Source organism: Melanotaenia boesemani, chromosome 9 (genome assembly GCF_017639745.1).
Source record: "Melanotaenia boesemani isolate fMelBoe1 chromosome 9, fMelBoe1.pri, whole genome shotgun sequence".
Classification (NCBI taxonomy): domain Eukaryota; kingdom Metazoa; phylum Chordata; class Actinopteri; order Atheriniformes; family Melanotaeniidae; genus Melanotaenia; species Melanotaenia boesemani.
Window position 1 is genome coordinate 18,426,824 of NC_055690.1, and position 27,358 is coordinate 18,454,181.

At 37.9% G+C, this 27,358-nt stretch overlaps 1 protein-coding gene across 1 annotated transcript in view; it reads left to right on the forward strand.

Moving 5' to 3' along the window:
* The first annotated feature begins 52 nt into the window (after positions 1 to 52).
* The window catches only part of schip1 (schwannomin interacting protein 1), a 232,371-nt gene continuing 205,065 nt past the window's right edge, over positions 53 to 27,358 (forward strand). The window contains exons 1-5 of the mRNA XM_041994401.1: positions 53 to 142; positions 372 to 459; positions 8,033 to 8,100; positions 8,310 to 8,393; positions 10,133 to 10,274. Of these exons, the coding sequence (XP_041850335.1) occupies positions 120 to 142; positions 372 to 459; positions 8,033 to 8,100; positions 8,310 to 8,393; positions 10,133 to 10,274 (405 nt within the window). The 5' untranslated portion in view covers positions 53 to 119. The remainder of the gene's footprint in view (positions 143 to 371; positions 460 to 8,032; positions 8,101 to 8,309; positions 8,394 to 10,132; positions 10,275 to 27,358) is intronic.

Sequence of the window (27,358 nt, forward strand, 5' to 3'; positions counted from 1 at the left end):
GTGCACACGCTCAGCATCCCATTGGCTGTGAGAATTTCCCCAAGTCTGATCTTCCACCGGCTGCTCCCGACTCAAAGTGCTCACTTCATCTGTGTCTGACTGCGGGGAAAGAGCTCGTGATGCTGAGGAACGGCGCGCACAGGTTGGTGTCATATAGCGACTCATCTTCATCAGCACATGTAAACTGTGTTTAATTTAAGATCAAACGAAATGATTCAGTACAGGCTGCTTCGACATGCACTGATGAGTGATTAAAATCCTACATGACGGTGTTCTTGTGCCGAGCACAGACTGCTCGCACACTTCGAGCTTTTAATCAGATTTGTAAATTTGAGAGTTTTGTGTCTCTAACTTGAGTGTTGTCCTTTCAGAAGCATGTACCAAGGAGAGGAGGTGAGGCTGCGCAGCGGGAGTCTGGCGCGGGAGAGGAAGCACCTTGCTCTGCGCATTAATAACCAGGTAAGAAAGTGTTAACGTCATCTACGTTTACTGGATTTCAGACTATCTTTTAGCTCTGGGAAGGTATAGTGATTGAATTATGGGCGACTATCGTCTGTTCTAGGCAAGGAAAAATAACAGCAATGATGTAATTCACTTATTAGTAAGTTGATGCTTGCACTGCGCACTTGCAGTTATTTCTATACCTTTATATAATGAAAAATAACACATTCTCTGCTGTATTTAAACTAATTTATTCCCTAATGAAGATACAACAAAAAAGCAGAAACGCAAAAAAAAAAAAAAATAAATAAAAAAATAAAATAAATTTTTTTTTTAAAGAAATGGCTGCAAAACTGGAGTAAACCTGCGTTCCTCCCTTCACACGCTCTCTTTTTCATTTTGCTTTCCTTATTCACCCTTTCAGATGGCACAGTTAGCTGAATTCAACTTGACTTGAAAAATAGCTTTTTTAAATATGTTGGCTCGAGGCTAGCTCTCTGTGTGTGTGTGTGTGTGTGTGTGTGTGTGTATGTATGTATATATATATATATATATATATATATATATATATATATATATATGTGTGTGTGTATGTGTGTATGTGTGTATGTATATATGTATGTATGTATATATATATATATATATATATATATATATATATATATATATATATATATATATATATATGTGTGTGTGTGTATATGTATGTATATATGTGTGTGTGTGTATATGTATGTATATATGTGTGTGTGTGTATATGTATGTATATATGTGTGTGTGTGTATATGTATGTATATATGTATGTATGTATATATATATATATATATATATATATATATGTGTGTGTGTATATGTATGTATATATGTATGTATGTATATATATATATATGTATGTATATATATATATATATATATATGTATGTATATATATATATATATATATATATATGTATGTATATATATATATGTGTGTGTGTATATGTATGTATGTATGTATGTATGTAGCTATGTCGTGGCATCAGCTGGAAAGGTCTCATTATGACATATTGTACCCTTGATCGTAAATGACTTCATTTTCAGCAGGAATAGCTGGATTCTTCAGGTGACAGGCACTCCTCAATGAGACCAAAGCTTCATGCTCAAGATTTACTATATGTTTACTAACCTAATTATCTGGTTTGAAAAGTGCAGTTGGAGTACTTTAATTTACAATAGAAGTATGTTTTGCTTGAACAGACTTATGCAGTGATTTCTTTGTGTGTGCTCTGTGAGTGTAGGTGCGCAAGTTCACCTGCCTGTATTGAGCTGGTGAATATTTAATGTCAGTGATGTAGTGTTGCGCATTATTGCCAGCTGTGGGTATTGAGCCTGTGAGATCTGAGAGCACTGTTCCATCACAGCTTCCCACTTACTCTGCAATATATTATGGCGGTGCAGCTCCCCACACACACTAACTCACACCTCCTCCTGTTTATTGGATGCTCCCTTAAACTTTTTTTTTTTTCTTAATTTTTACTCAAAGTTGGTTCTACTTTTGTTTCCACTGCCCCACCTTACGGTTTAATTTTGACACACTGAAACAGATCCTGCTTTACTCTGAGAAGCCTCATCAGGGAAGGTTCATTAAGAAGCTTGGTGAAAGACTAATCAGTAATGTGAAATATGAGAAGGAATACGAATGCAGTTTATTGGTTATGGAGACTGCTCCTGTTGCCGTGTTTGCGTGAGTGATTTAGAGTCATTGCCGAGGTGGGACCTCCTGAGAAACACATTAATCTATCCAGCGATTACCCCATAATCAATGGGACAGCTGAATTTTATGGCCCTGCCGTGTTGTTAAACATCTTACAGAGAGCTTATTTAAACAGCATTCCAAATGGGTCACATTTAATGGGGTTAAGCATGAAATATATAGTACATGTAAAATAGTTGAAGCAACACTCACAGCTGGACTCCTAAAGTCATTCATCAGGACTGTGCACGGTGCCTCTTGTTGCTCCTAATTCACTGAACATGAAGAAAAAATGGCACTGTATTATGTCCTTTTTTTAATGAGTTATTGCTCAACAGGAGCAGAAATCCAACCACCTTGTGTGTCATTCAGACCCTGTGACAGAGCAGCAGTTAGACACAGATGCAACCCTCTGGATCATATAGAGGGATGAACATAGTGGGAGTGTGGTGTCATATTTCACAAGTGCATCATTGAACAACCCCCCCTTTCCCCCCAGTGGGATACAGCAGAGCTGAGTGCTGTTTGCAGCCAGCTTTCTGAAATGCTCCACGATTGAGTCGTACTGTCATAACCACCACAAGAGCGAGATGAGTCGGCGCACTGACAGATTGGAGTCTTTTAGCCTGACATGATCTTATATTGAAGACATACAGATGTGCTATGTGTTTGGTTTAATGCTCCAAGAATAAAAATCTTAGCCCCCTGTCTTTTTCTTTTCTTTTCTTTTTTAAATTAAATGCATTAGAAATCCTGCAGCTAAGCATGCATGCATGGAAGCTCTCAGATGCACACTCGCATACCAGTTCTAGAGTGATTTCCAGCCCATTCGTTTAGAAAGCTAGTATGGTCTCAAAATGTGCACTTAGCCTTTGATCAATGAAAGATGGCCTCACATCAATGATATGTGTGTGTGTGTGTGCGCACGCTCTAACTCTCTTTCCTCACCATATGTTAATCAAAGCAGCTCTACTGGCTTATAGTAGCAGGTGGAACAGTCTCAAATGATCCATTTTGCATTTTTAATGGACTGAATGATTATTCTCTCACTCTCACACCTCCCAACTTATCACACCCCACGCACCTCCACACTTCCCAGGATAGATTTCTATTTACAATTAATCCTCCCATCCCCACTTGTTCCTTCTAATTGATATGCTTATGCCTTTTTTGTTTGTTTTTTTGTTGTCTTTTTTTTTGTTTGTTTTGTTTTCCTTTCCTTTTCTTTTTTTTTTTTTACAGTTAAACCACCAATTCTGCATTGGAGTTGGGGAGATTTATCAGTTTCTCCAAGTAGGGCTGGGCAATATATTGAGATTTTCAAATATATCGAGACTTTATCAGATGCAATATAGAAGGAGGGAATATTGTTTATATCGAGATAGCTTGTTTTGAGTTAAAAGCATCTTTTCTTTTGCATTTTGCACAGCTGCATTTTTATTATGGTCATTGAAAAGTATTTTTAAAGTATTCTGTTTTAGGAGCATTTAATTTAATATAAAGGTACTTTAATTTCAGTCAGCTGTTTTAATGCACATGTTCTGCTGATCTTTAATAAAAGTATATTTAGCACTGAAGGCTGTAAATTAGAACTGTTTCTTTGGTTACTTGACAAAAAAAAAAAAATAAATATATATATATATATATTAAGATATATATTGTATATCGTAGGGCTGGGCGATTAATCGATAAAATCGATACATCGAATTTTCCATTTCTGGAGATAAATTTTTTTGAAAATCGGGATTTTTTTCCATAGTTAGTTAGCAGCAGACTTAGCCCTCCCTCCACACCAGAACGGTGTTTGTCTGACAGATTTTCAGTAAAGTGACCCTTCACTCACGCCTGGGATTTAGCTGTGCGTATAACTGCAGTGAGAAATGCTGCTCTCTATGAGATGCAGAAATCAACTTAACCCACAAACCCTAGTTAAGAGACAACCTTCATCAGGGGAATTATTTCTGCAGTGGATCCTGTATGATAAGGATCCAGATGGAAAGAGATCACGGATGCATTGTGTCGCATATTTCAATGCAAGATATAAAGTCGTTTATATGGTGGAAAAGCTATGACATTATATGCTTTATTTTTGCTGGCATTCATCTATATAAACAAATGAATGTTTTAATAAGTTTATTTATGTTTTGTAAAAGAAAAGGAAAAAAAATCGATCAAAATCGGAAATCGGATTTGGTTATAAAAAATCGGAGATTTTATTTTTAGGCCATATCGCCCAGCCCTAGTATATCGTGATTCAGGTAAAAAAAAATATCGAGATATAAGATTTATTCATATTGCCCAGCCCTGTCTCCAACCCATTAGGTCAGCAGAAAATGAACAAACAGTTTAAAAATAGATCAGCTGTCATATTCAATGTGAAATGAAACTGCGTTGCATTTTCTTTTTTTTCCCCAAGCTTCTCAAATGTAAGGATTAGAGGAGTGAGAATAGAATCAGATATAAGATCCAATGCATAAAAAATATTTCTAGCTCATTCTTAAAGATGCAGTATTTCTCTTGCCTGTGTGGAAAGAATAAACCCGTCAACCCGGCATGTATATGATGAAAGCCTCTATGGTATTGCTGTGTTTTATTGGTCACTTCCCTGCATCAGCTCCTGTAGTGTGCACCAGCATGAGTGTTTTGTGAAAATAAAAGCCTCTACAACATACACTGTTGTCTGACTGCTGTGAAACTCACTGCAAAGTTACTTCATTCAACAGCTTATTATTTAAATTCTTCTGCCATTCTGTCAGTTTTCCAGCACTGAAGCACAATTTCTTCTTTTATTTCTCTGGCTTTGTTACCATTCTCTTACCTCTAATTGGATTTTAAGGTTTCCAACAAAACGACAAGAAGACATCTGTGTCTGCTGTTTTGCCCTGTAGCAATAACACAAAGAGAAAATGCCATTTTTTAGATCATGTAATCACATTATTTGACCTGCATCATTGGGCAGGCTGTTTTTGTACTCTGGTACTCGGGCGATAGAGTAAATGTTGACTGCTATATTACTCCTTCCACACACTGCGCATGTAAATTGATTTCCAATGTTGCGATTAATGAGCATCTCCACTAGTACAGCCCTTCTGATTGGGTATTTCCTCGGGCTCATCGGCAAGTTGAGCTATAGCTAGATGATGACTGCTCTGATGTTTCAGCGCATCCCCACACTGCAGTCAAATCCTCTGAGATCACACAGATGCATGTGTGTGTTCACATGGAGCTGACTGCTTGCGTGCACACAGATATGTGCGTCTTTGTCATGTGTGGCTTTGGCACTAGGGGGCCACACTAGAAGGGCATAAAGTCAGGACCTTCTCCTACGTAGTCAAGGGGATAAGTGTGTGTGTGTTTCGGCTATGCCTGCCATTGATCTCTCTGATAGAACTAGGACTCTGAGAAATTATTATTTTAATAACTCATCAATTAAGGGAGGCAGACTTTCTGCTGGGTGCTGTTGTTTTCTCTCTCTTCCTTCCTCTTTTCCGCCCATCTTCCATTTTTCAGCCACTTAATGCTTATTACTGTCTACCTTCACCTCGCCTTTCAGTCTATTGATTGTCCTATTTTGATATTGAAAATAATGTTATTAAGTTGTTTACATGCCCAGTATGAAAGCATCAGTGTATCTCTGCAACATTGTGTTCTACTGTTGGTTCCCTACTCCCCTACTCCTTGAAATACTGTCTGTCCCCTGATCAGCTGAAGTCACATCAATACCTTGGGATTTCTGATCTAACTTCAGTGTATTTTATCTTGTTTCACAGTTGTAAATATGTTAAAATGTTCTTGTTTTGGAATGTAAAATGAAAATGACCAGTTTAATCATAGAAGAAATGTTAAATTCAACTCCCAAATTAAACACTACCGTTGCCATTTGTCATGGATTCTTTCTTCTGGCTTGAGCATCTGGCTAAAATCTTCAGTAAATGTATCCTAACACTTGTTGATGCAGTTAAATTTAAAGCCTCACTGGCTCTTTGCCTGGTATCTTGAACTCCTAATCTTTTGGTTTTAGTGTGTTGAGGAGCAAGAACATTGAGAACAGTACAACTAAGACAGCAACAGCACACCGTGTCTGTACAACTGTAACCAAATATGCACAACACCAGCACAGGCATATGCCTGGTGAAGCGGTGTATTGTGTTAATAAGGTTGTACCCAATCCTTCGTGGCCTGGAGTGACATATGCGTTGTTTTACATTTAAAGCTTGACTCTACGCACGTATATGAATATTTTCACATTATTTTCAATAAACAAAAACATTAAGACAAATTAATTTTCTTGTTTTTCCAGAGTTTAAGATATAAAGTTTTATGAACAGTTTTATGTTTTCCAGAAAACCATCAGGCTGTAAATTAAGTGTGTGAATGGGTATAAATAGGACCAAATTATTTTTTCCTATATCCTATATATTTTATGTGAAATATTTGATGCCTACTTTAATTATTAAAAAACTTAAAATATTTACTTCTGCTGTGGCTAGTAGACATGCTGTTTATTTATGCACATTCATCATTCGTATGCATGTAGTGTTGTTTGTTTGTAAGCCCAGTAATTCACTTTTCACCAACTGTTGAGAGCTGTATGGTTCTTTTGTGTATAACTGCTCCTCTATTTATATCAGCAATCACTGACTTTGTGTGTGTCCCTGAGCGTTACGAGGATGATGTAATGCAGTCTACTGTGGATTCATCCTTGGGAACAGCTGTTTCCTGCAGCTGGAAATACCAATAACAAGAGCATTGATCAAAATAGGGAAGACTTACGCAGCAAAAACAGTCGGATGGTGATTAAACCCCCTTATATGCTCTTAATTATGTGTGGACTCATCTCTACAAGTACTGTTTTTCATATTGCATGTTTTGTAGTTATTAGAGCTCTGATCATATTTCAGCTTACTAAATTTCACTTTTTACACTTGAAAGGCACATGGACATCAGCATAGAAAAATACCTGCACTCTGGCAGTTTGAGTTGAAGTGCTTTCCTGTTTTGGAAGCAGTCATGTGCTCTGTTCCGTTGAGTTTTGCAGCCTCAGAGCTGCCTGAGATGAGCCTTTAGCCCCTGGTCTGTAGTTTGCATCTGGTTGGTTGGCACCTGCACACACACACCACACATGCTGTTACATATCAGCAGAACCCTTCCCTACATCTCCGGGCTCATTATTAATCATGGCTGTGTTTAAAATCTGGAGGTACGATGCCTCTCATAAGGTTAAGAAACTAATGACTGACTCAAATTCAAAGAAAAAATGCCATTAGTTGACAGTGACTTAAAGATTAACATGGTTGGAAATAGTTTCTTGAACGTGAGGTTTTCATCCAAGATTAAATCCTTCTGATCATTAAATGTTTGTTTTTTTTGTTTGTTTGTTTGTTTTTTTATAAGCGTTTTACACTCCTTTATCAAGTCCCACCTTAATTGTTGTAATGCCTTGTATGTTGTTATCAGCTAGAAATCCCTCTCATGGCTGCCTTTGGTCCAGAAAAGTACAGACCATCGTACTTGCCTCAGATCACTGGCTCGCCATGCATTTTAGGGCTGATTTTATTATTATTGTTGGCTTATAAAGCACTTGATGGGCTTGCTCTTCTTTATATTTTTGACCTTTAACAACCTTATGCACCTAATAGATCACTCAGGTCTATCGATCAGTTGCTTTTACTTGTCTTGAATCAAATCTTGCAAGCAGAGGAAATCAGCCTTTGTTCTCATGGACCCAAAATGATGAAACCTAGTATGTGTATGGGTTATTATATATACAAAAAAATAAAATAATGAAATAAAATAATGATTGTTTACCATCAAATAAGCATATAGAACTAAAACTTTTGATTTGTTTTTACTGTGCAGGAAGAAGTGAAGAGATATCATCGCTACTGCAGCCACAGTGGAGGACAAGCAGCCCAGAAAGCTGAGAGGTAAGAAACTAAAATGCCCCAGCTGGTACATATAATGTGAGTATTATAGAGACCCAATATTATTAAGCAGTACTCTTCCTCTGCTAAGGTAATGCTATAAAACATATTCTGGAAATAATAACTTATCAGTATATAGCTGCTAACTTCATTTTTTATGTTGACAAATGTAATTTTAAACCTCATAGTTGTTTTTTTTTCAATTGTCTCAGAAGCTGTTCATGTAGAAGTGAGGAGGATGACAATAGTCTTCATCACCGTGACAAGCAGCAGCATCTAGAAATAAAAGCTATTGTGTGAGTATGAGCATGTGATTTATTTGTGTATCCGTATAACTGGTTTCATGAACCATGACCATCTCTTCTCCACATGGTCGAGTGTTGTCCACTTTACCTTTGCCCTTAGAAGCCCTTTGAGTTACTTGTGTGTGAGAAATCAATTTGTTTTGCTTTAATTTAATCTTTGCCCTGATCGGATTTTGTACTCCTGGGTCAGAGTGCAATTATCAGTGCCTGAATCCTCGTAGACTTCCATCTAATGCGATTTTAGTTAAACATGGGCTCACCATTTTATAGGAGCAACATTGAAGGACAGCTCCCGCCTCAGGCTTTCACTTCCTTGAAAGTTGAAGATCGAAAAGAGTGAGCTGTTTCTGTGTAGAGTTAACATGACTGGAGTAAAAAAAAAAATGTGCAGAGAAAAACCTTCAGATAAAATCACAGAAAAAGAAGTCAAACAGGAAGTATGGAGGAGGATAGAAAGAAAAAGAGAGTGTAAAAGTGGAGAAAATAGGGATGGACAAAAACAGGGAAAAGGGTATTGGTTTTATAGCAGGGAGTTATGGCTTAATTTAATTTGTTCCATTTGGTTCAGCTGACTCTGGTCCACTGGAGGTGAATGTGTTTCTCCATCAGATAATTGATCCTACCCTCTATCCTGGACCCCTGGGTGACTACACGGATGAAAGGGAGTCAAAAGTGATCGACAGAGAGAAATATTTGTAGAGGTTGTGAACAAAGGTGAGACAGATGGAGAGAGGGCAATGTTCAAATACAAAAAGAGCACTGTTTAAGAAAATGTTGGAGATACCAAGTGGTAATAATAGATAGGAGAAGAAAACAAGAGAAGTGTGGTATAATTCACCATGACACTTCATAAGTGATGACGGCCAAAAATTCTTTGTAAATAAAAAATATATTTTCTTTCAGTTATAACTGGGTGCCACTTATAATGTAACTCAGTTATATAAACACATAATTCAGAAAAAACGGCTGTAAAAATGTGCAAAAAAGGATTGTTTTTGTCTAAACTCAGACCTGTAAAAGATGTACGTTGTGACAACGTTGTCTCTTGTCTTTTGCCATTTTTTTGCCCTGCCTTGAAAACACAGTTTTACAATTCACAATTGTAAAACATTTTTTACGATTCAAGCATTAGTTTCATTAGCTAAAAATGTTTAACACCCTGCTCCTTCACTGTTTGCTTCCTCTGCTCCCCAAAGTGCCACAAAGCAGAGCAATGACTTCTAAACCATTTCTCAACTTGTCATTCTTCATTGTTAAACTTCTGACTGTAAAATGGCAAATCTGTCTAAAGAAACTACAATACACATGAAATGAAAGAAAAATGGCTGAGCTTCGACCTGAAAAATGATCACATGGAAAGAAAGTAGTAACAGAATGTCTTATTCATTTTATTGATTCAACTGGTTTTTCTTCTGTTGACCAATTTCGATCAAAGCAGTACCAGTGCTGGTTCAGGGCTGGTACTAGAACCATTTCTACACAAGTTCTATACATAACTAACTAAGAGTTGGCCTTATTTTCTGCAGCCAGAGAGCCACCATGGAACCATCACATTACACCACCAAAAAATGTCTCTTCCACTACATTTTTGAACCTTCCTTCAGTAGTCTGCATTTCTGAGGACCATTATGCAAGGAGACAGTTTATTTTCATGGATCCCACTTGGCAGCCTTAGATTTGAATTAACTTCATCACTGGATGTCACAGACGCGCACATTTTACATCCCTAGGATCCAACGGGCCTGGCGTGCCAGTCTGTCCCGAAAAGTGAGCCCGGAGGTACAAGACGAGGACTGCAGCAGCCATCACTGGGGAGAGATGATCCCTCCAGAGAACCTCCATAACCCTGTGATGACTACAAATATTTCTACGGTAAGACTGCAAAAAGAAAATCAAACAAGCCACCATGCAGTGTGAGATGAAAGTGAGTCAAGGGATTTGGGTCATAGACATCTAATCTGCTGTTTGAGTTATCAGCTGTAATCTGTTATATCTACAGAGCATAAAAAAACAAACGAGTGAGTGAATGCATGAATGAAAAGACTAATAAAGAAGAGAGTAGAATAGAGGGAATAAGGAAAGGGTCTTTTTTTCAAGTGTCATTTGGGGTACCGCAGGGGTCGTATTGGTGGAGGTGGATGGGAGGCCAGCTGGCACTATGCCTGGATCTGTAATTAGCTCTTAATTAGCAGAATTTTCAAAGCTGGTTGATTGATTAATGAAGTGCCTCTGCCCTTGCCATCCCCCGTCTCACCTCCCTTCTCCTTTCTCACCCCCTCATTCTCCCGAGGGAGCATGGGCGAGAATTAAACAGTGCTCACGGGGCATGGCAGCAAAACAAAAGCCAGGAAAACAAAGCAACTGTATAGGAATCGGATAAACAGCAAGAGAAGGAGGAGAAAGGAGCAAAGTCATCCTGGAGTTACAGAGTCAGAGATAAAGAGGTGAACATGAGGTGTGAAAAAGATGCCTTTAGATTGCCTCAAGTTCTAAGTGACAGACACACGCATAAATACACACATATACTTAGTCTGCTGTGCTGCTTTCCCAGTCTGTGTTGGCTCTCACAGTGTAGTAATCATACCGAAACGCGCAAACTACCCACGCACGCCTGCCCACGCTTTTTGCAGAGACGGCACAGAAAAATATGATGTAATGTCTCTGTACTTGCTTGTGTGTGTGCATGTGTGTGCATGTGTGGGTTGCAATTTTTTTTCCCCCACTCCTTTTTGAGTAGGGATGGAGGAAAACAAGAATCCTTCAACAAACAGATGGGTTGGTGTCCTGCTGAGACTCTGTGTGTGTGTATTTGTGTATGTATTTTGATTTCAGGTTGTTTGTTCTGGTTGAAAGAGCTTGTTGTTCATTACACAGCTACAACATTTATTCCTAATTAAAAAGTTACTGTAACATCAAAACTGAGATGAAAAAAATATCCTTTAACCCCCACAGATACTGAATTAACTTATTTTGTAATTAACTTAATACCATTTTATACCTAAATAAAGCAGTAATTCACCGCATTTTTGAGAGGGGGGGGGGGTGGGGGGGGGGGGGGGGGGGGGGGGGGGTCAGAGTATTTGGACAAAAGATTTTCTGCAATTTCTCTTAAAAAATTTCAACAATTCACTTCAGCAGTTTTTAGTTTCTCTTCTTATCAGGGTTTTTTTCATTTATATTTACCTTCAGTAAGCAAAAAACAGCACAGGTCAGGTGGCACATCCATTTAACCTCTTAACGCCTGAATTTACTTATGATTAAATAAAACCAAAGAAATATAGTAGAAAATATGTAAAACAAGAATAAAAAAACAAAACAAAGTATAAAATAAAGAATTAAAAAATTTAAGTTTAAATAAATACATACATTTCAATGAATATAAGTGAATACATATGCAAAATAAATTTGTTTGATAAAAAGAAAGTAAAATGACAAAGGCCGGAATTGGCTTGTTACAAATTTACGACGTTAGGCATCAAGGGGTTAAAAAATCACTTTCTTTCCTTTTCTTGGGTGCTTTCGCTGTATTTTTGTATGAGTCATAGCCTTTTTGGTTTTTAGGATTTTACTGTACCTGAGCAGACAAAATACGAAGTGCACACTTCTGCTTTTTTATTAACTATCACGTAATTATTAAACAAAGTATCTTCTGATTATAGACTTTGATAACGATAAACCTGCATCCAGAAGAGAGCGGAAATAATTTAACTGTCTTCCTCTGTTGTTTACTTCTGCTGTGTTTAAGGCTTTTTGATTTAGCTTAGCTTACCAGTGCATTCCTTCTTTTTATGTGGAATATTTTGTTTTTCTTTTAAATGATTGGTTGCATCTACAGTTTTATTTCTCCTTAGAGAGTTGCTATGAAAAAAAAGTGTTTTAATTTGGCAGCAATATCTGTAGAGGGCTGTATATATAACAAAAGGCTCAAGTCTAGTTTCTACCTGAGAAAATCCTATTTGATATTATTGTTATTGTTACTATTATTGTTGCTATTTTTTTCCTATACACTCCATGAAGAGCATGCAAATTAAGAATCAAACAGGCTAAATGGCATTCGCTTCTTCTGTCAGCAATGTCCAGAAGCTAATTTCTTTTGACTCCTTCTGTGTTGTTTCCACAAAAGATCATGTGTTAAAAATTAAGGGGATACTTAAGGTTATTCCCTAGTTAATTACTTAGACGATTAAAAAAAAACTACATTTGCTATGGTTTATTTTATGGTCAGTGTTTTACATTTTTTAACCTTTAATGAATTAAATAAAATCCACTGCGATCATATTCTCTTTCACAAGAGAAACCTGTCCAAGAGGTCAGTAACACATGTCAATGTGAAAACAGCTAAACGGAATTTCTGTTTAATGCACAAACATAAGCAACCATAGACGAGTAACGTTAAAAACACGAGCACTTCCAGATGGTTTCACATGTTTTGTCATTCAAGATGGAGAAGGCTGCAAATGAAATCAGTTCAGACAGCTCAAAGTCATTCTGAAGTCTATTCCATGTCGATGGGCGGCAAAACTAAATGCTCTTTTCCTGAGCTTGGCGTTCACACAAGGCGCAGTCAAACTTTAAAAATCACAAGAGTGCAGGGCATGATGGCTTTGAGTCCTTTGAAGATAGATTCCCCCCAAAAATGTAGGAACCAGTCCAAAAAGAGCTTTGTAGACCAAAGTCAGCCAGTGTTTCCTTGCATACCTTTAAGCATGGGCAAGCATTTTTAGCATACATATCACAGTGATAAATGAGAAAATTGCAACCTGTTATGAACCTCAAAGCACAGTGATACACAGAATTTAACAAAAAAAAGTGTGTTGCTTCATGTAAAGCGTGTCATGATAATCAAGGAGAGGCAGAAAGGAAGCAGACACCAGATGCTTCCTCACAGAATATATTTCTGAAATGGAAGCCTAGTTTCAACCCGAGCTTAGATGCCAGGTTTTCAGTATGTTTGAATGACAAATTCTCATCAAGCTGTCTTTAAACTGCCATCTCTTCACCTGTAGTTGTTTCCTAGTCTGAGCAGTGAGTTTTCATGACCTGACATGAGACTTCGTTGCTCCCTTCTTCTTTCCAACTCACTTAACTCTATGCATGCCATTTGCTGCCTGTGCTCTTGATACTGCAGCAGACTCCATCTGCATGTGCTCATAAAAGCCTATGTACAACAAATACTCAAATATGTTGCATTATTATCTTCTACATTTGCTATATCACTGGATCACAGCTGCATTAACTAAAAGACTACTTCAAACTACATCAAACTAACCCACTCTCCTGCCACGTTGCAGCTGGTGTGATATTAACCAACACTTCGTTGGTTCCATCCGATGCCCCTTTCAAATTTCTGTTGAGCTCCAACCGTCTTTTTCTATCCTCCAAATGACCTTAAACTTTTCATTAAACAGACTTTGGAGAATAATGATGATCAAGGATTTTCCCTCCAGCACTTTTACTTTTCTACACCCTTGCATCACACCTCTTGCCTTCACTCCTCCCATAACCCCCCCCCCCCCAAAAAAAACACACACACACACACACACTCGGACTTCCAGTTTATTTTCTTTCATTCTGTTTATTGTGCTCTCTCCCTCTTTTTCAACCCGTCTGTCGTCATTCATACTGTATCTCCAGTGGCTGTTGTGTGCTCTGAAGGACAGACATTTATCAGTTTAAGGTCAAGGTTCCACGTTACATCTGTGTGTGTGTGTGTGTGTGTGTGTGTGTGTGTGTGTGTGTGTGTGTGTGTGTGTGTGTGTGTGTGTGTGTGTGTGTGTGTGTTGTGAATGGAGGGGTAGTTCATGTTCACTCATGGGCTTGAAGGATCTTGCCACTGCCCTGCAGGAGAGTAGGGAAGGTTCTAATATACTTCATACATATTTAATAGAACTCTGATATTGAACACACACGTGCATTGAGAAGACTCTGCAGCACACTCTCTTCATCTTGCATTAAAAAACATCCTTGATTTACACTCACTGTTGTACAGCAATGCCTCAAGAATATAACTGTTTGCATCAGTGCCAAGTTGATTTTGCTGTTGGTGTAGAGAAATGATGGTCGGCTGTAAAACTAGATCCAGATTTATTATTTATGTGGTGCAGACTTGAGCCTTCATGTACTGCTATGGTCATGCTGGGCCTGGCCTGTTGATAGTAAATCAATAGGGTTGACTGTAGTACTGCTGCTTTGCGTGAGCTAACCTGCTGGAGCTGCTCTGTTGGTGACTGTAACAAAGAATTGTGTGTGGTTGATCCAAATTATTAAGTGATGGAATTATATCAAACCAAAATGTCTGCGCCTGTAAAAGGAAATGATCAGAAAAGGACCTACAGACACTGTCTTGCATTAATTTTAAGCTTTAGCCAAGAGAAACTACTTACATAGTTTAGCTCAAGCAAGGGCTCAAGCCTCACATGGCTCTGTTAGAAAGTAAGAAAATCTGCCACTTATGAAGTTCCCTATTTAAACCCAAAAGTTTTATTCTAATCTAACAAAAGCCAGAATGTAAGGATTTCTTTTATGAGGCTTTAAGGAGTCATACACAGTACAATGTCCAACTAGAGGCTCCTTGAAAGCTCAGTTGGTGGTAGATATGAGAACAACAACAATCCTGTGATATATATATATATATATATATATATACATATATATATATATATATATATATATATATATATATATATATATATATATATATATATATATATATATATATATATATATATATATATATATATTTGAGTGTGTGAATTCAGACAGCTTCCACCCACTCTGGAGAAAAGGTTTAAGAATTGATTTGTAGAACCTTTTCTAGAAAGCAGTTTCATGGACTGTTTAATTATTTCGTCATCAGTGAAGCAAATTTTAAACAGTCTGCATTTTATTTTAAGTATCACGTTTAGTTTTGGGAGCTACTGCTGTTAAAAAAACAAAAACTAAAAGTATTCAAAGAAGATTTCAGTGCAAGGGAATCAGTTCATCCTTGGGCTTCAAAAAGAAAAAAAGCCCATCTGATGGAGAAAACATCAGGGGTGGTTAAATCAGCTGTATGGTGCATCATGGGGAGAGATGGGAGGGGACAGTCTTCTGCTGTCTTCACTGGAACTCTGGCTTCAAAAGCCAGAACAGTTCTGTGAGCTGAGTATCTGTGTGAAATGAAGAAAGTTGTCTGGAGAGGGCATGAAGCAGCATTACATGTAAAGCTTATAGAGGCAGTGTGATGGCATGGGCAGACATGGCTCCCTGTGGCACTGGGTCATTTTAGCTTACTGGAAAAAAGGACAAAAGCAGCCAGGTTAATTAAGAAATATGTGTATAATGTCTGCTCTTAATCAGAATCATCCAAATGTGCCCGATTGGTCGTCATTTCACAGAAAAGGTAGACAATGACCCAAAGATATTATGCAAGAGCAGTTCAGGTGTTCTTGAATGTAAAGAAACTAAAGGATCAAATCACAAACCTGATCTAATTTGGTGGGAACAAAATTTAAAGCAAAAAGATCAAAGTACAAAGAAATGAAGAGAGCGGGAGTGAAGGGTCAGGCAGTACACTCTAAACAAGGAAACCCATTCTCTAATGACCGCAGAGGGCATCACCCCCGGAGTAGCTCAGATCAGGGCCAGCCGGGATCCACACTGCAACCATAGCGCTGCAGTGCAGGGCGCCACAGCCACCCAGTCAAGGGCAATCCCCACGGCAATGACCCTGCAGACTGAGCAGGCATAGTTCCTGTCATGCAGGATCACGATGAGGAAAAAAAACTGTTGTAAAAAATGAAAAAGTAAAAACAAAGATAAGATAATAAACAGAATAGAAAAGTCTACGTAAATTGGCAGTAACTCAAGCAAGTAAATAAGTACAAAATAAAATAATTAAGTAAACATTAAATAAAATGACTAAAATAAATACAATTGAGCAAAACTAATTTATATATATATATGTGTGGAGTTTGCATGTTCTCCCCGTGTATGCGTGGGTTCTCTCCGGGTTCTCCGGCTTCCTCCCACCGTCCAAAGACATGCATGTTAGGTTAATTGGACACTCTAAATTCTCCGTAGGAGTGAGTGTGTGTGTGAATGGTTGTTTGTCTCTATCTGTGTTGGCCCTGTGACAGACTGGTGACCTGTCCAGGGTGTACCCTGCCTCTCACCTGTTAAAATGCTGGGATAGGCTCCAGCTCACCCGCGACCCGAAATGGAATAAGCGGTCAAGATAATGGATGGATGGATATATATATACATATATTTATATTTATAAGGTAGCTCTGCTACTGAACCTACCTAAAGCAGCGCTACTGAGCTGAACTCTTGCATGTCTTTGCCAAATCTGCCATGATGCACATCTAAAATGGCCAGTGTGTTGATGTTCAGTCGCTGGTGTGTAACACAGCTGACCAAGGTGCTTAACATCATACAACATATAAATACAAATACACATAAGTATAATAGAAAGGGTTGAAAGCACAACAACTATAAGATAATATGGAAAGTACTAAAAGTATAAAGCACATTTAAACAAAATACTAAGATCCAAAGGCCCATTTAAGGGCAAGGCAAGGCAGTTTATTTGTACAGCACATTTCATGTACAGGACAATTTAAAGTGCTTTACATAAAACAAAAGCATTAGAGATGTTAAGAAATAGTAAAAGGCAGCAACAAAAATTAAGAATCACAATAAAATCATAAATTACATTAAAATGATTAAAAGCAAGATAAATTAAAAAGTTACTATGCAGATTTCATGCATAAATAAATAGGTCTAATATTTGGCCTTGAGCAGAGGCATATCAGTGAGGGTGTGTAGCTCATGGGGAAGAGTATTCCAAAAGGTTGTACTTGCCACTGAAAAGAAACAATCCCTCCATTGCTTACACCTGAACGGAGGCACCTCTAACAGATTTTGACCAGCAGAATGTAAAGCTCTGTTGGGCTGGTGGATTTTCCACTATTCTGATTAGAAAGGAGGTGCGAAACCATTCAGTGCTTTAAAAACAAACAGCAAACAGCAGTCATACTCACAGTATTCCTGTATTTTTAACTTACCCTCTTACCTACCTACCTACCTACCTAATTAATTTGAGAAAGATACCTAATAACTAATTGGCTGCAGATGTTAAAAGAGCAGATCCTTTAAACCAGCGATTACTAATAGATGAAGATCTGCATGCTGTTATAGGTACTAAGTGTATTTATTAGCATAAATGTAGATTATTTTCAGGCAGCTTGTGCTCTTTGCTTTGTATTTAGCTTTGAAATGGTGCTCATTTGTAGAATGATCTGAATGTATACACATCTTTAAGTGTGCATTTGCATAAGAGCATCCATATGTGCTGACTTAGCTGCTTGTGTGGATCCCCGTGTATTACAGCTGAGTGTGGCCTGCCGGGATGTTTTGGTGAGTTTTATTCAGCGCCACAAGCCAATGATCAAAGCTAAATGTTGTGATGAGGGTGAAGATGAAATGTTTCAGAGCTGTGACTAGAAACCAATACTGCTGCCGGGCTGTCTGATCACTAATGAAGTGGTTTAGGTGATGGATTGTAAAGAGAAGCGCAGAAGTGTCAGTAGAAGAGGAAAATAAGACTGAGCTGACTTTGACATATAGAAAACACACACACATAGTTTAGTTTATGCTTAGGCTGCAATAAGTTTGTGTGCTCATGGCTGCTTGTTTGCTAAAAGTGTTTGTGGACATTGATCTGCTCCTATCTCAGTGGTTTGTTTGCACTTTTTTTCCTCCCCTTCCTATTCTGGTGCCTGGGCGAAAGGAGAGTGATAGTGTCAGCATTTCTGCAAACTGCATGGGAGCTCATTCTTTCATCTTTCTCTGCCAAGAATCTCACAAAGCAAAGTGACGGCTTCATCCATGCAACCACCTCTACCCCACTTAATCCCCCTTTCTCACCCTCACTCCATGTCCTTCCCTCCCTCTTCCCTCCCACGGCATTTCCATGCAAAGGCACTCTCGCACGCATCCACTAACACACACCGGCCCCCCCATATTTGCCGATGTATACCAACAAATTTGCTTTGGTGTCAGTTGGTGTCTCGTTTGAAATGAATTTATACACCTCTCCTGCAGAGTTGACATCGATCGAACCTAACTCATTTAATAGCCATGACATTTGCCTATTAGCTTATTTACTGTCAAAACAGGCCCAGGCTCAGCTGGCTTCCTGAGAGACACTAACTCTCCCATTTATATCTTTCAGAAAAGTAAATGCCACTGCTTCTGCTAAATATAAACTCTGGTGGAATATTCATGCTTTCTGTGAACACAGAAAAGGACTCAGACACACTGAAGTTAAAACCCATTTCGTATAAATCCATATACACAACCTAAAGTAAATATCAATTTTTTTTTTATTTGATTTATTCAGTCCAAGTAGAAAACTCAAAATGCTTTGTGCAACTGGCCTAAGAATCTCTTTCTCCAATGTGAAATATGTGTGCATACCCCAACATGCACACAAGTTATACTAGGAAGTAATGCTCCAAAATAGCCATTGATTTTGTGAGAGTCCATTGGAAAGATATCTATGAGATTCATGATGGCAGAGAGGGAAAATGAGGAGAGGATGGACCTATAATGGCTTCGGGAGGTAAAGATAGGGCAACGAATGGCTAAAAAGCGAAACAGGAGGGGGTGAGAATAAATGCTCGGCATAAGAGCTTCCACAAACCTACATTTTGGGTGAGTTTGAGTGTTTGCACAGGTTGCAGGAATGTGTCTAATTTCTGCTCCTCCATAGATAAATGCTTACCATTACATCAATGGATGTGCAAAAGTTTGAAACACTCACACGTTCCCATCCGTTCACACAAATATAGACACTCCAGCAATCTCATGTGCTACATTAAAAGCACCTTATGACCCCTCCAGAGCAAATCGATGAAAGCTGTTACACAAGCGGATAAGAACTGACAAATGACAACAGCAGATGGCAAGATCATGATCTGGACATGGGGCCGAAGAATGTAAACTGGAAAGGGAACCTTTATTTTATTTTTACATTTACAGTTGTGCGAGCACAAGATCTTGTATCTCTTAATTGGAAATTTACAGCAGACAGTGTGCAGCATTTTGATGAAAGCAATGTTTTATAGCTGGTGTATGGGAATTTGATTGGAGGCTATAGCTCACTGCAAACTCCCTATGAGCTTATAATTGGTTATTTATCTAGAAAACATGCCATTTAGCTGACATTACTTGAACTAAACAGGCACATAGCTTCATGCGTGCTCACATATGGCTGCATATTAACATGGATGTGCAACCCTTTAGTCAAGCAAACAGGATATAAAAAACGATAAATCTGCTGGAGGCATCTCTCAACCATCTGCAGGAGTAATAACAATCTGGTACCTAAGGCGATATTCTCCCCTGTTCTATTTCAACACAATTCTCTGCACACTCGTATTTTCACCAGTTATCTCCTCTACTCCTTTTCCCTCTCCTGCAAGCCTGTAGTTTGTCATCCTTTCTTCCTTCTGATCTGCTTTTCTTGCACCCGCTTCGTCTCACACATAGGGTTTGTCCCCCTCTTCAGTCAGCCCATCTCATGCTCACACAGGCTCAGTCCTTAAGGCCGATGAGTCTGCCATAATGAGATCCCTGGAGGAGCAAAGAGTGGTGTAAAGAACAGTGGAGGGCCACAGAGGAAAAGAGGAGCTGGGGGTTAATCTCCTTTCTGACCCACTCAGATCAGGAAACCTCTGGAATAGCTTAACCTCATCAAACCTTAACTCACATGATCACTTTTACTTTTCTCTTAGATCACCTCCCCCTCTGTTCATCAGCCATCTACCATTAATGTCCATTAACCAGATCAGAGGCATTATAATCCCCTTCTGACAGCATTCCTACTGTGCTTACAGAACACTTTGCATTGAAAAAAGGTTGAGGGAGATGTGAACATTCTCAAAGGAGAAGGACTGTGGATTGTAAAGTGAAATCAAAAGCATGCATGCTGCAAGTAAAAAGGGGCTCAGGGCAGCACTGAGGGAGAGAAAATAATGTCCATGGTGATAGTGATGTTCTATCTCATGTGTTATGCAGCACACCCATAAGATATTAATTTCTTCTTTGCTTGTTATGGGCACCTTGCTAACACACAACCTCAACCACTAGAAGTAAAAAAACAAATCTACAGAACTCTCATCTACACCAATGTTTTAGGGTTTGCCAGCCTTCTTTCATTTTAATCTCTTTTCTGTTATTTGGATCCATCCAGCCATCCTCCGATTACTTCCCAAATGGAAAAAATTATGTGCTGGATAGTTAATATTAAACTAGAGACACCTCGGTGATACTATGAGGTCCAGATTGTTGCAGCCTGCTGCTGATTGTCTCATTAGTCTGTGCATGAAGGCATGCTGCTCATCACCTCTGTCAGTGAATTTTAAGTTTAAGCAGTAGTTTGACTAAATTAGATATTAAATATTGAAATCAAAGCTCTCAAAACTGCGCTAATACACCCAGATTAAGCAGTTGGAGCTTGATAAACCATTGCACATGTAGGCTCAGTTAGAATCAAATTAGCCTCGGAGCGCTGTACATTTTCCAGAGTTCCATATTTTTAAATCTTTTTTTTTCTCTCTCTCTCTCTCTTTTTGTAAATTTGATTAAATATAAGTGTATATGTGGAACTGTGGCAATAGAACTGGTTTTGTGTGGCCACAAATCTTGCCAGAATCTTCGGTTTGGTCAGGTTTTTTGCAGGGTCCTGTCAATTCTGTGTTGTCTGAGATCTGAAAATATGAGATTAACACCTATATTTTTCCAAATCTGTGTGTAGTGTTTTGATTGATTGTGTCTTTTTCACAATTGGATAAGTGTAGTAAAAACACCAGTGGAGAATCTGGAGAAGTCCTGTGGGCAAGTTTCTTACACACATATTTGATCTATGTCTGGCCTGTCTTGTGTCTTTTTGATCTATGAGGCAGGGATGAGGGGAGAAGTTGTTCTCTGTTAGTTTGATGTGTGCTATGATAAGAATCCATTCATTACTCCATCACAGACAGAAGAAAGCAGCACATTAGAAGAGTAAAAGGTTAGAAGATTATTGCGGGCAGAATGCCAGGCTTTTCTCTAATGCACTCCAAGTTGGTGGATGAAAATTGTTTCAGTGTTGTTGAAGTGTGAAAGGACTTTTGGTGTGTTGGGAATCTTCCCAGGCAAGAGCCTTTCCTTTGAAGTTTCCCTTTGTCTATAAAAGATCGCTCAATCTTTGAAGCCATTTTGAAAACACTTCGATTTGCATATACATTTACATAAAGTGCAAAGGTACTATGTTGTGTGCATATGTGTTGACAGTATGCATGTTCTCATGCATGTTTGGTACATGCTTATCATTTGATTCGCGTACAGAGCACCTGTCTAGTTCTACTTGCAGGAAACACTGACCAGTTGTGTCCTCACGATCTTTGATCATCCCCATGGTAACAGTGAGCATACACAGGATGTACTTATTTATTTATGCAAATAATTTTGTGCCACTCTCCAACCTGTCAATCATAACATGTCATATTCGGAAAAATTGATTAGAGAGGTAAAAACCTATCTAGCCTTCACTGAGCCTCAATTTGTCCACAGCCAAGTGGGTAAATTTTTGTCTCAAAGTATTGACGCTCCGATTAATTTATTTCTATCCACCATGACGATATGTCATGTGCCATAAGTTACTCGTGTTTCGAGTTAGAAAAAAAGGATTGATGGTGTTGCAGTACAGCAGCTGCATGTGCACTGCAACATGAGAAAAACAGGACGCTGGAAGAGAAGATTTGGTTACCGAAGGGGGAACAAAAATAAAGTATGCTTGAGATATGACACAAGCTGCAGTGCATTGTCTTGCAAGATTGCACTTACATTATAAACTTATGCCCGAGATGTAACCCACCTAAAACTGAAAGAAATGAGGTGGCTGCCCTTTCTGCCTTGGCACACTGTGCCTGTCTCCCTGTGGTGAAAGGAACAGAGTGAGTGGATTCATTCTCTCTCCAGGAGTCAGTTTTGCTTCTGCTTCGCTGACACATCTGCAGCCTTCTTCCTCTGAGATTATATAGGGTGCTAAGAAAGGACCATAGTTCTCAGTCTCATTATAGAGAAAGGGAGCAGTAATGATCGCCCATCAGCTGGGGGAACTGAGGGCCTTCGTCTCCACTGCTGCTTTAAAGCCAGTTGTAGAGGATTACATTTCAAGAGAACGCATTTATTAAAAGTAAACTTCAAAATTACACTCAGCCCACAAATTACGATAGATTCACCCAGTGTCCATTAAAAGATGAAGTGTAGTATTGCATGAAATGCCAGATAAAGGAAAGAAAGTTGAAGCTAATTGTTTTCTTTTTAACTCTTTAAATGTTAGCTTTACAATGGTTTTTTAGGCTTTTCTACAGCAATCAAATTTAATCACAACCCAAGCAGAAGGAAAGAAAATACTGTAAGATAACTGTATTATTGCTTTAAGACATCTTTGGATGGCGATTAATAATATTTTGGGTTCTTTCACTAGGTTAATGTTACTAGTTTTTACTTTATTAATCCATCCAGATTGTATGAAACACAAATAAACTGGTATACTCTCCTCACTCATTTAAAAATGTCTGACAAGGAAATACCTAATATCTGTAACTGCTGTGTGCACTTAATGAATGATCATGAATTTCCATTTTCTCTGCAATGTACAGTATGTGTGTAGAAATGGAAAGAGAAGGTTACAGTTTACAGTCAAACACTTGCTGTTCTGAACAATGATGGTGTTCACTTCCATTTGTCTTCCCTCCTGTTTTCATTCATCAGAAGCTCCATCCTGCCACAAAATAAGCCTGAAATAAAATCCAAAATACCTAAAAATAATGGAATCGGCAGAAGAAGAAAGAAACGCTGGCAGTTAGATGACAGAAGTTGTCCTAATTTAGCCTTGTGTCTGTAAAAAAAAGAGCAGGTAACGACGCGTCAAACCTCACTAGTATTTTCTTTTACTTATAAACAACTTTTTGTTGGATTACATTTATTCAATCAGTTTTCTCTGTAAATATAAAGTTACTTTAATTTGTGCATGCTATCAACTGAAAATACAAATGTCTCAGTTTTCTTTGAACATATTTATTGATGTTTAACTCCGTTGACGTTGTGTTTATTAATACAGAATATGCCCTAGTTATTAAATGTGTATTTTTACATTGATAGAGCAGATTTGATTGAGATTATTTTGTGCACTCAAGTTTACTTTTATGGCAGAAACATTATTAATCTCTGCTCGCAGTATATGTTCTGTGGTTGGAGTAATGTCAGAGCCAAAGCTGTAATTATGAGTTAACAATGGAAGACCTGGTAGCTTATTAGGTCTCTGGAACTTCTATTTTCTTATTTGGGGCTTTGTTGATGGTTGATTTTCAGCAGGGCTGAGACTTTGTGACAGAGAAGGCCATCAGAGGTGATTCACATCATTTTCATTCTCATGAAACCATTCAGTGAGCCCTTGTACCTTATATATACAGGGTCATTAATATCCTGAAAGAGATTACTTACATCAGGATGGAAATCATGAGTGCAATCACAACAAGAGACTAGTGGACCCATAAAATGCTGACAATGTAATGTGATATATATCATCCAGTCACCAACTAAATGGTGTTTTATATATATATATATATATATATATATATATATATATACAGTCATGGATGAAATTATTGGCACCCCTGGAATTTTTCCACAAAATACACAAATACTCCCAGGAATTGTTGCAATTACAAATGTTTTTGGTTTAATTGTGTTTATTTCCTTCATGTGCATTGGAAAAACAAAAAAGCTGAAGAGAAAAGCCAAAATTGACAAAATTTTACACAAAATCCAAAAAATGGGATGGACAAAATTGTTGGCGCCATCTTATAACGGGGGTAAATAATTTTATTTCAATTAGGTGATGCTTGTTTAAACTCAGCTGTGGCACTTACCAGGTGCTGGTAATATAGAAATCACACCTGACACCAGTTAGAAGGTATAAAAGTTGACTTAACCTTTGTGTTGAGTGCATATGTGTCACACACCAAACATGGAGAAGAGAAAGAAGCGCAAAGAAGTGCATGAGGATTTAAGAAGCAAAATTGTCGAAAAATATAAACAATCTCAAGGATACAAGACCATCTCCAGAGATCTTAAAGTTCCTTTGTCGACTGTGCGTAATATAATCAAGAAGTTCATAACCCATGGAACTGTGGCTAATCTCCCTGGACGGGGACGGAAAAGAAAAATTGACGAAAGGATGCAACGCAGGATAGTTCGAATGGTGGATAAATATCCTCAGTCAACATCCACACAAGTTCAAGCTGTTTTGCAGACTCTGGGTGTAGAAGTTTCAGCTCGGACCATACGTCGTCATCTGAATGAGAAGAAGCGCTATGGCAGAAGACCAAGGAGAACCCCGCTGCTGACTAAGAGACATAAAAAAGCCAGAATGGAGTTTGCAAAAATGTACCTGAGTAAGCCTCAATCCTTCTGGGAGAATGTTTTGTGGACAGACGAGACTAAGGTAGAGCTTTTTGGAAAAGCATATCATTCTACTGTTTACAGAAAAAAGAATGAAGCCTACAAAGAAAAGAACACAGTGCCTACAGTCAAACATGGTGGAGGATCAATGATGTTTTGGGGTTGTTTTGCTGCCTCTGGCACTGGGTGCCTTGACAGTGTGCAAGGAGTCATGAAATCTGAAGACTATCAAAATGTTTTGGGTCGCAATGTAGGGCCTAGTGTCAGACAACTGGGTCTGCGTCAGAGGTCATGGGTGTTCCAGCAGGACAATGACCCAAAACATACCTCAAATAGCACAAAGAAATGGCTAAAAACAAAGCACTGGAGAGTTCTGCAGTGGCCATCAATGAGTCCGGATCTGAATCCCATTGAACACCTATGGAGAGACCTCAAAATTGCTGTCGCAAGAAGGCACCCTTCAAATCTGAGAGACCTGGAGCAGTTTGTTAAAGAAGAGTGGTCCAAAATTCCATCTGAGAGGTGCAAGAAACTTGTTGATGGTTATAGGAAGAGATTACTTTCAGTTATTTCTTCCAAAGGGTGTGCAACCAAATATTGAGTTGAGGGTGCCAACAATTTTGTCCATCCCATTTTTTGAGTTTTGTGTAGAATTTTGTTAATCTTGGCTTTTCTCTTCAGCTTTTTTGTGTTTTTCCAATGCATATGAAGGAAATAAACACAATTGAACCAAAAACATTTGTAATTGCAACAATTCCTGGGAGTATTTGTGTATTTTGTGGAAAAATTCCAGGGGTGCCAATAATTTCATCCATGACTGTATATATCTGTCCTTCTCATTTGGCTCTGTATAGAAAATCATTGTTTGTATTCTTTGCCATATTAGCTAATTTCATAGTGTTGATGAAGAATAACCAACTTAAAAGTTGAAACATTTTCATTTTTAAAGATATTTTACATGTTTTCTGTCATCATCATCATCGAAATTATATTCATCTTTCAATTAAACCAGTGTTGACAGCTAACAATCTAATGTGCTTCACTGTTTTCTTTCAAGCAGTGGTAGAGTCGGGTTTAATAACATATTTAACTATAAAAGGTCAAACCTTCACTCAGTGGAAAAACTTGTATTTGTTCATACTTGTTTGATTTTTCAGGGAAAGAACCAGATCAAGTGAAAGATAAAGAGTTCAATTAAAGCGAACTAGTTATATTTCCAAAGCAACCCAGTATTCAGTCATATCAATATTATGTATCAATATAGATTAAGTTAACTGCAACTGCAACTTTATTTACAATGCACTCTAAAAACATCAAGTTAGTTGAAGAAAGTGCTACATTGTGCACATAACAATAAAACTATTAAAATAAATAGCATACGAACAACATTAAACTTAATATTAGATGGAGTCAAGAAAAATAGTGGCCAGGGTCTCAAGTTTATCATTTTAAGTCTCCTTCTGTTTTGTTCATAATCAGTAGAATCTGCAACCATTTTTACATAACCGATCAATGTGTAGATATACTCTGTCCATCCTGTTTATACTTCTACATACACTGCACAAGCTGTATATATATATCCAGCTGCTCTGCTCCTCATCTCTGGAACTCCCTCCCCCCAGACCTCCGTAACTCTGATTCAATACAACTGTTCAAATCCAAACTCAAAACACATCTGTTTAAACTGGCATATTTCACACTGCTTTTATTATTGTTTTATGTATCCGTTAATTTATGAATGTATTTATTGATTTGTTTTACTCTTGTGTTTTATCCTGTAAGGTGACCTTGAGTGTCAAGAAAGGCGCCAACAAATAAAATGTATTATTATTATTATACTTTCCACATGCTAATTTCCAGCTGCATACAACGCATGTGTGTGGTTGTCAGGATAAAGAGAAGAGAAGTGGATGAACAGATCAATAACAGGAAGAACCAGGTGAAAAAATGAACAGTAAGCCAAGAAGACAACATTGTGTGCCTCATTACTGTGAGCTTTCCTGGAGGGAAAAAGGTTAATTATTTTTCAGAAAGGGTTATACCTATGTTTATTTTCAAAGACAAATAATTGTGTAAATTTTAATTAGACTGATAATTAGATTGCATTGTTGAATTTCAATATGATAAAAAATGTAAAGGTATTAGTACTTACCCTGTTAAATGAAGATTTAGCAGAGGTTCAATAGATTTTCAAACCACATTGTCACATTTACATTAGGTAGTCTTTTTTTTAATGTTTTGCAAATTAAATGTCATAAAAAATTAAAATCCAGAATTTTCTGTTGCATAAAGTGATGTAAAGTATTTTTTGAGTTTCTGTTGGTCAGTTAACATGTATTTATTGTTTAAATGTTACAGCAGGGATCCTGTCATCCTGTGACTCTATGCAATCGCTACGTAGTGTTTAAATCTTTTTTTATTGCTCTTTTCTTTTACCATTTCATTGCATCTCATCTCAT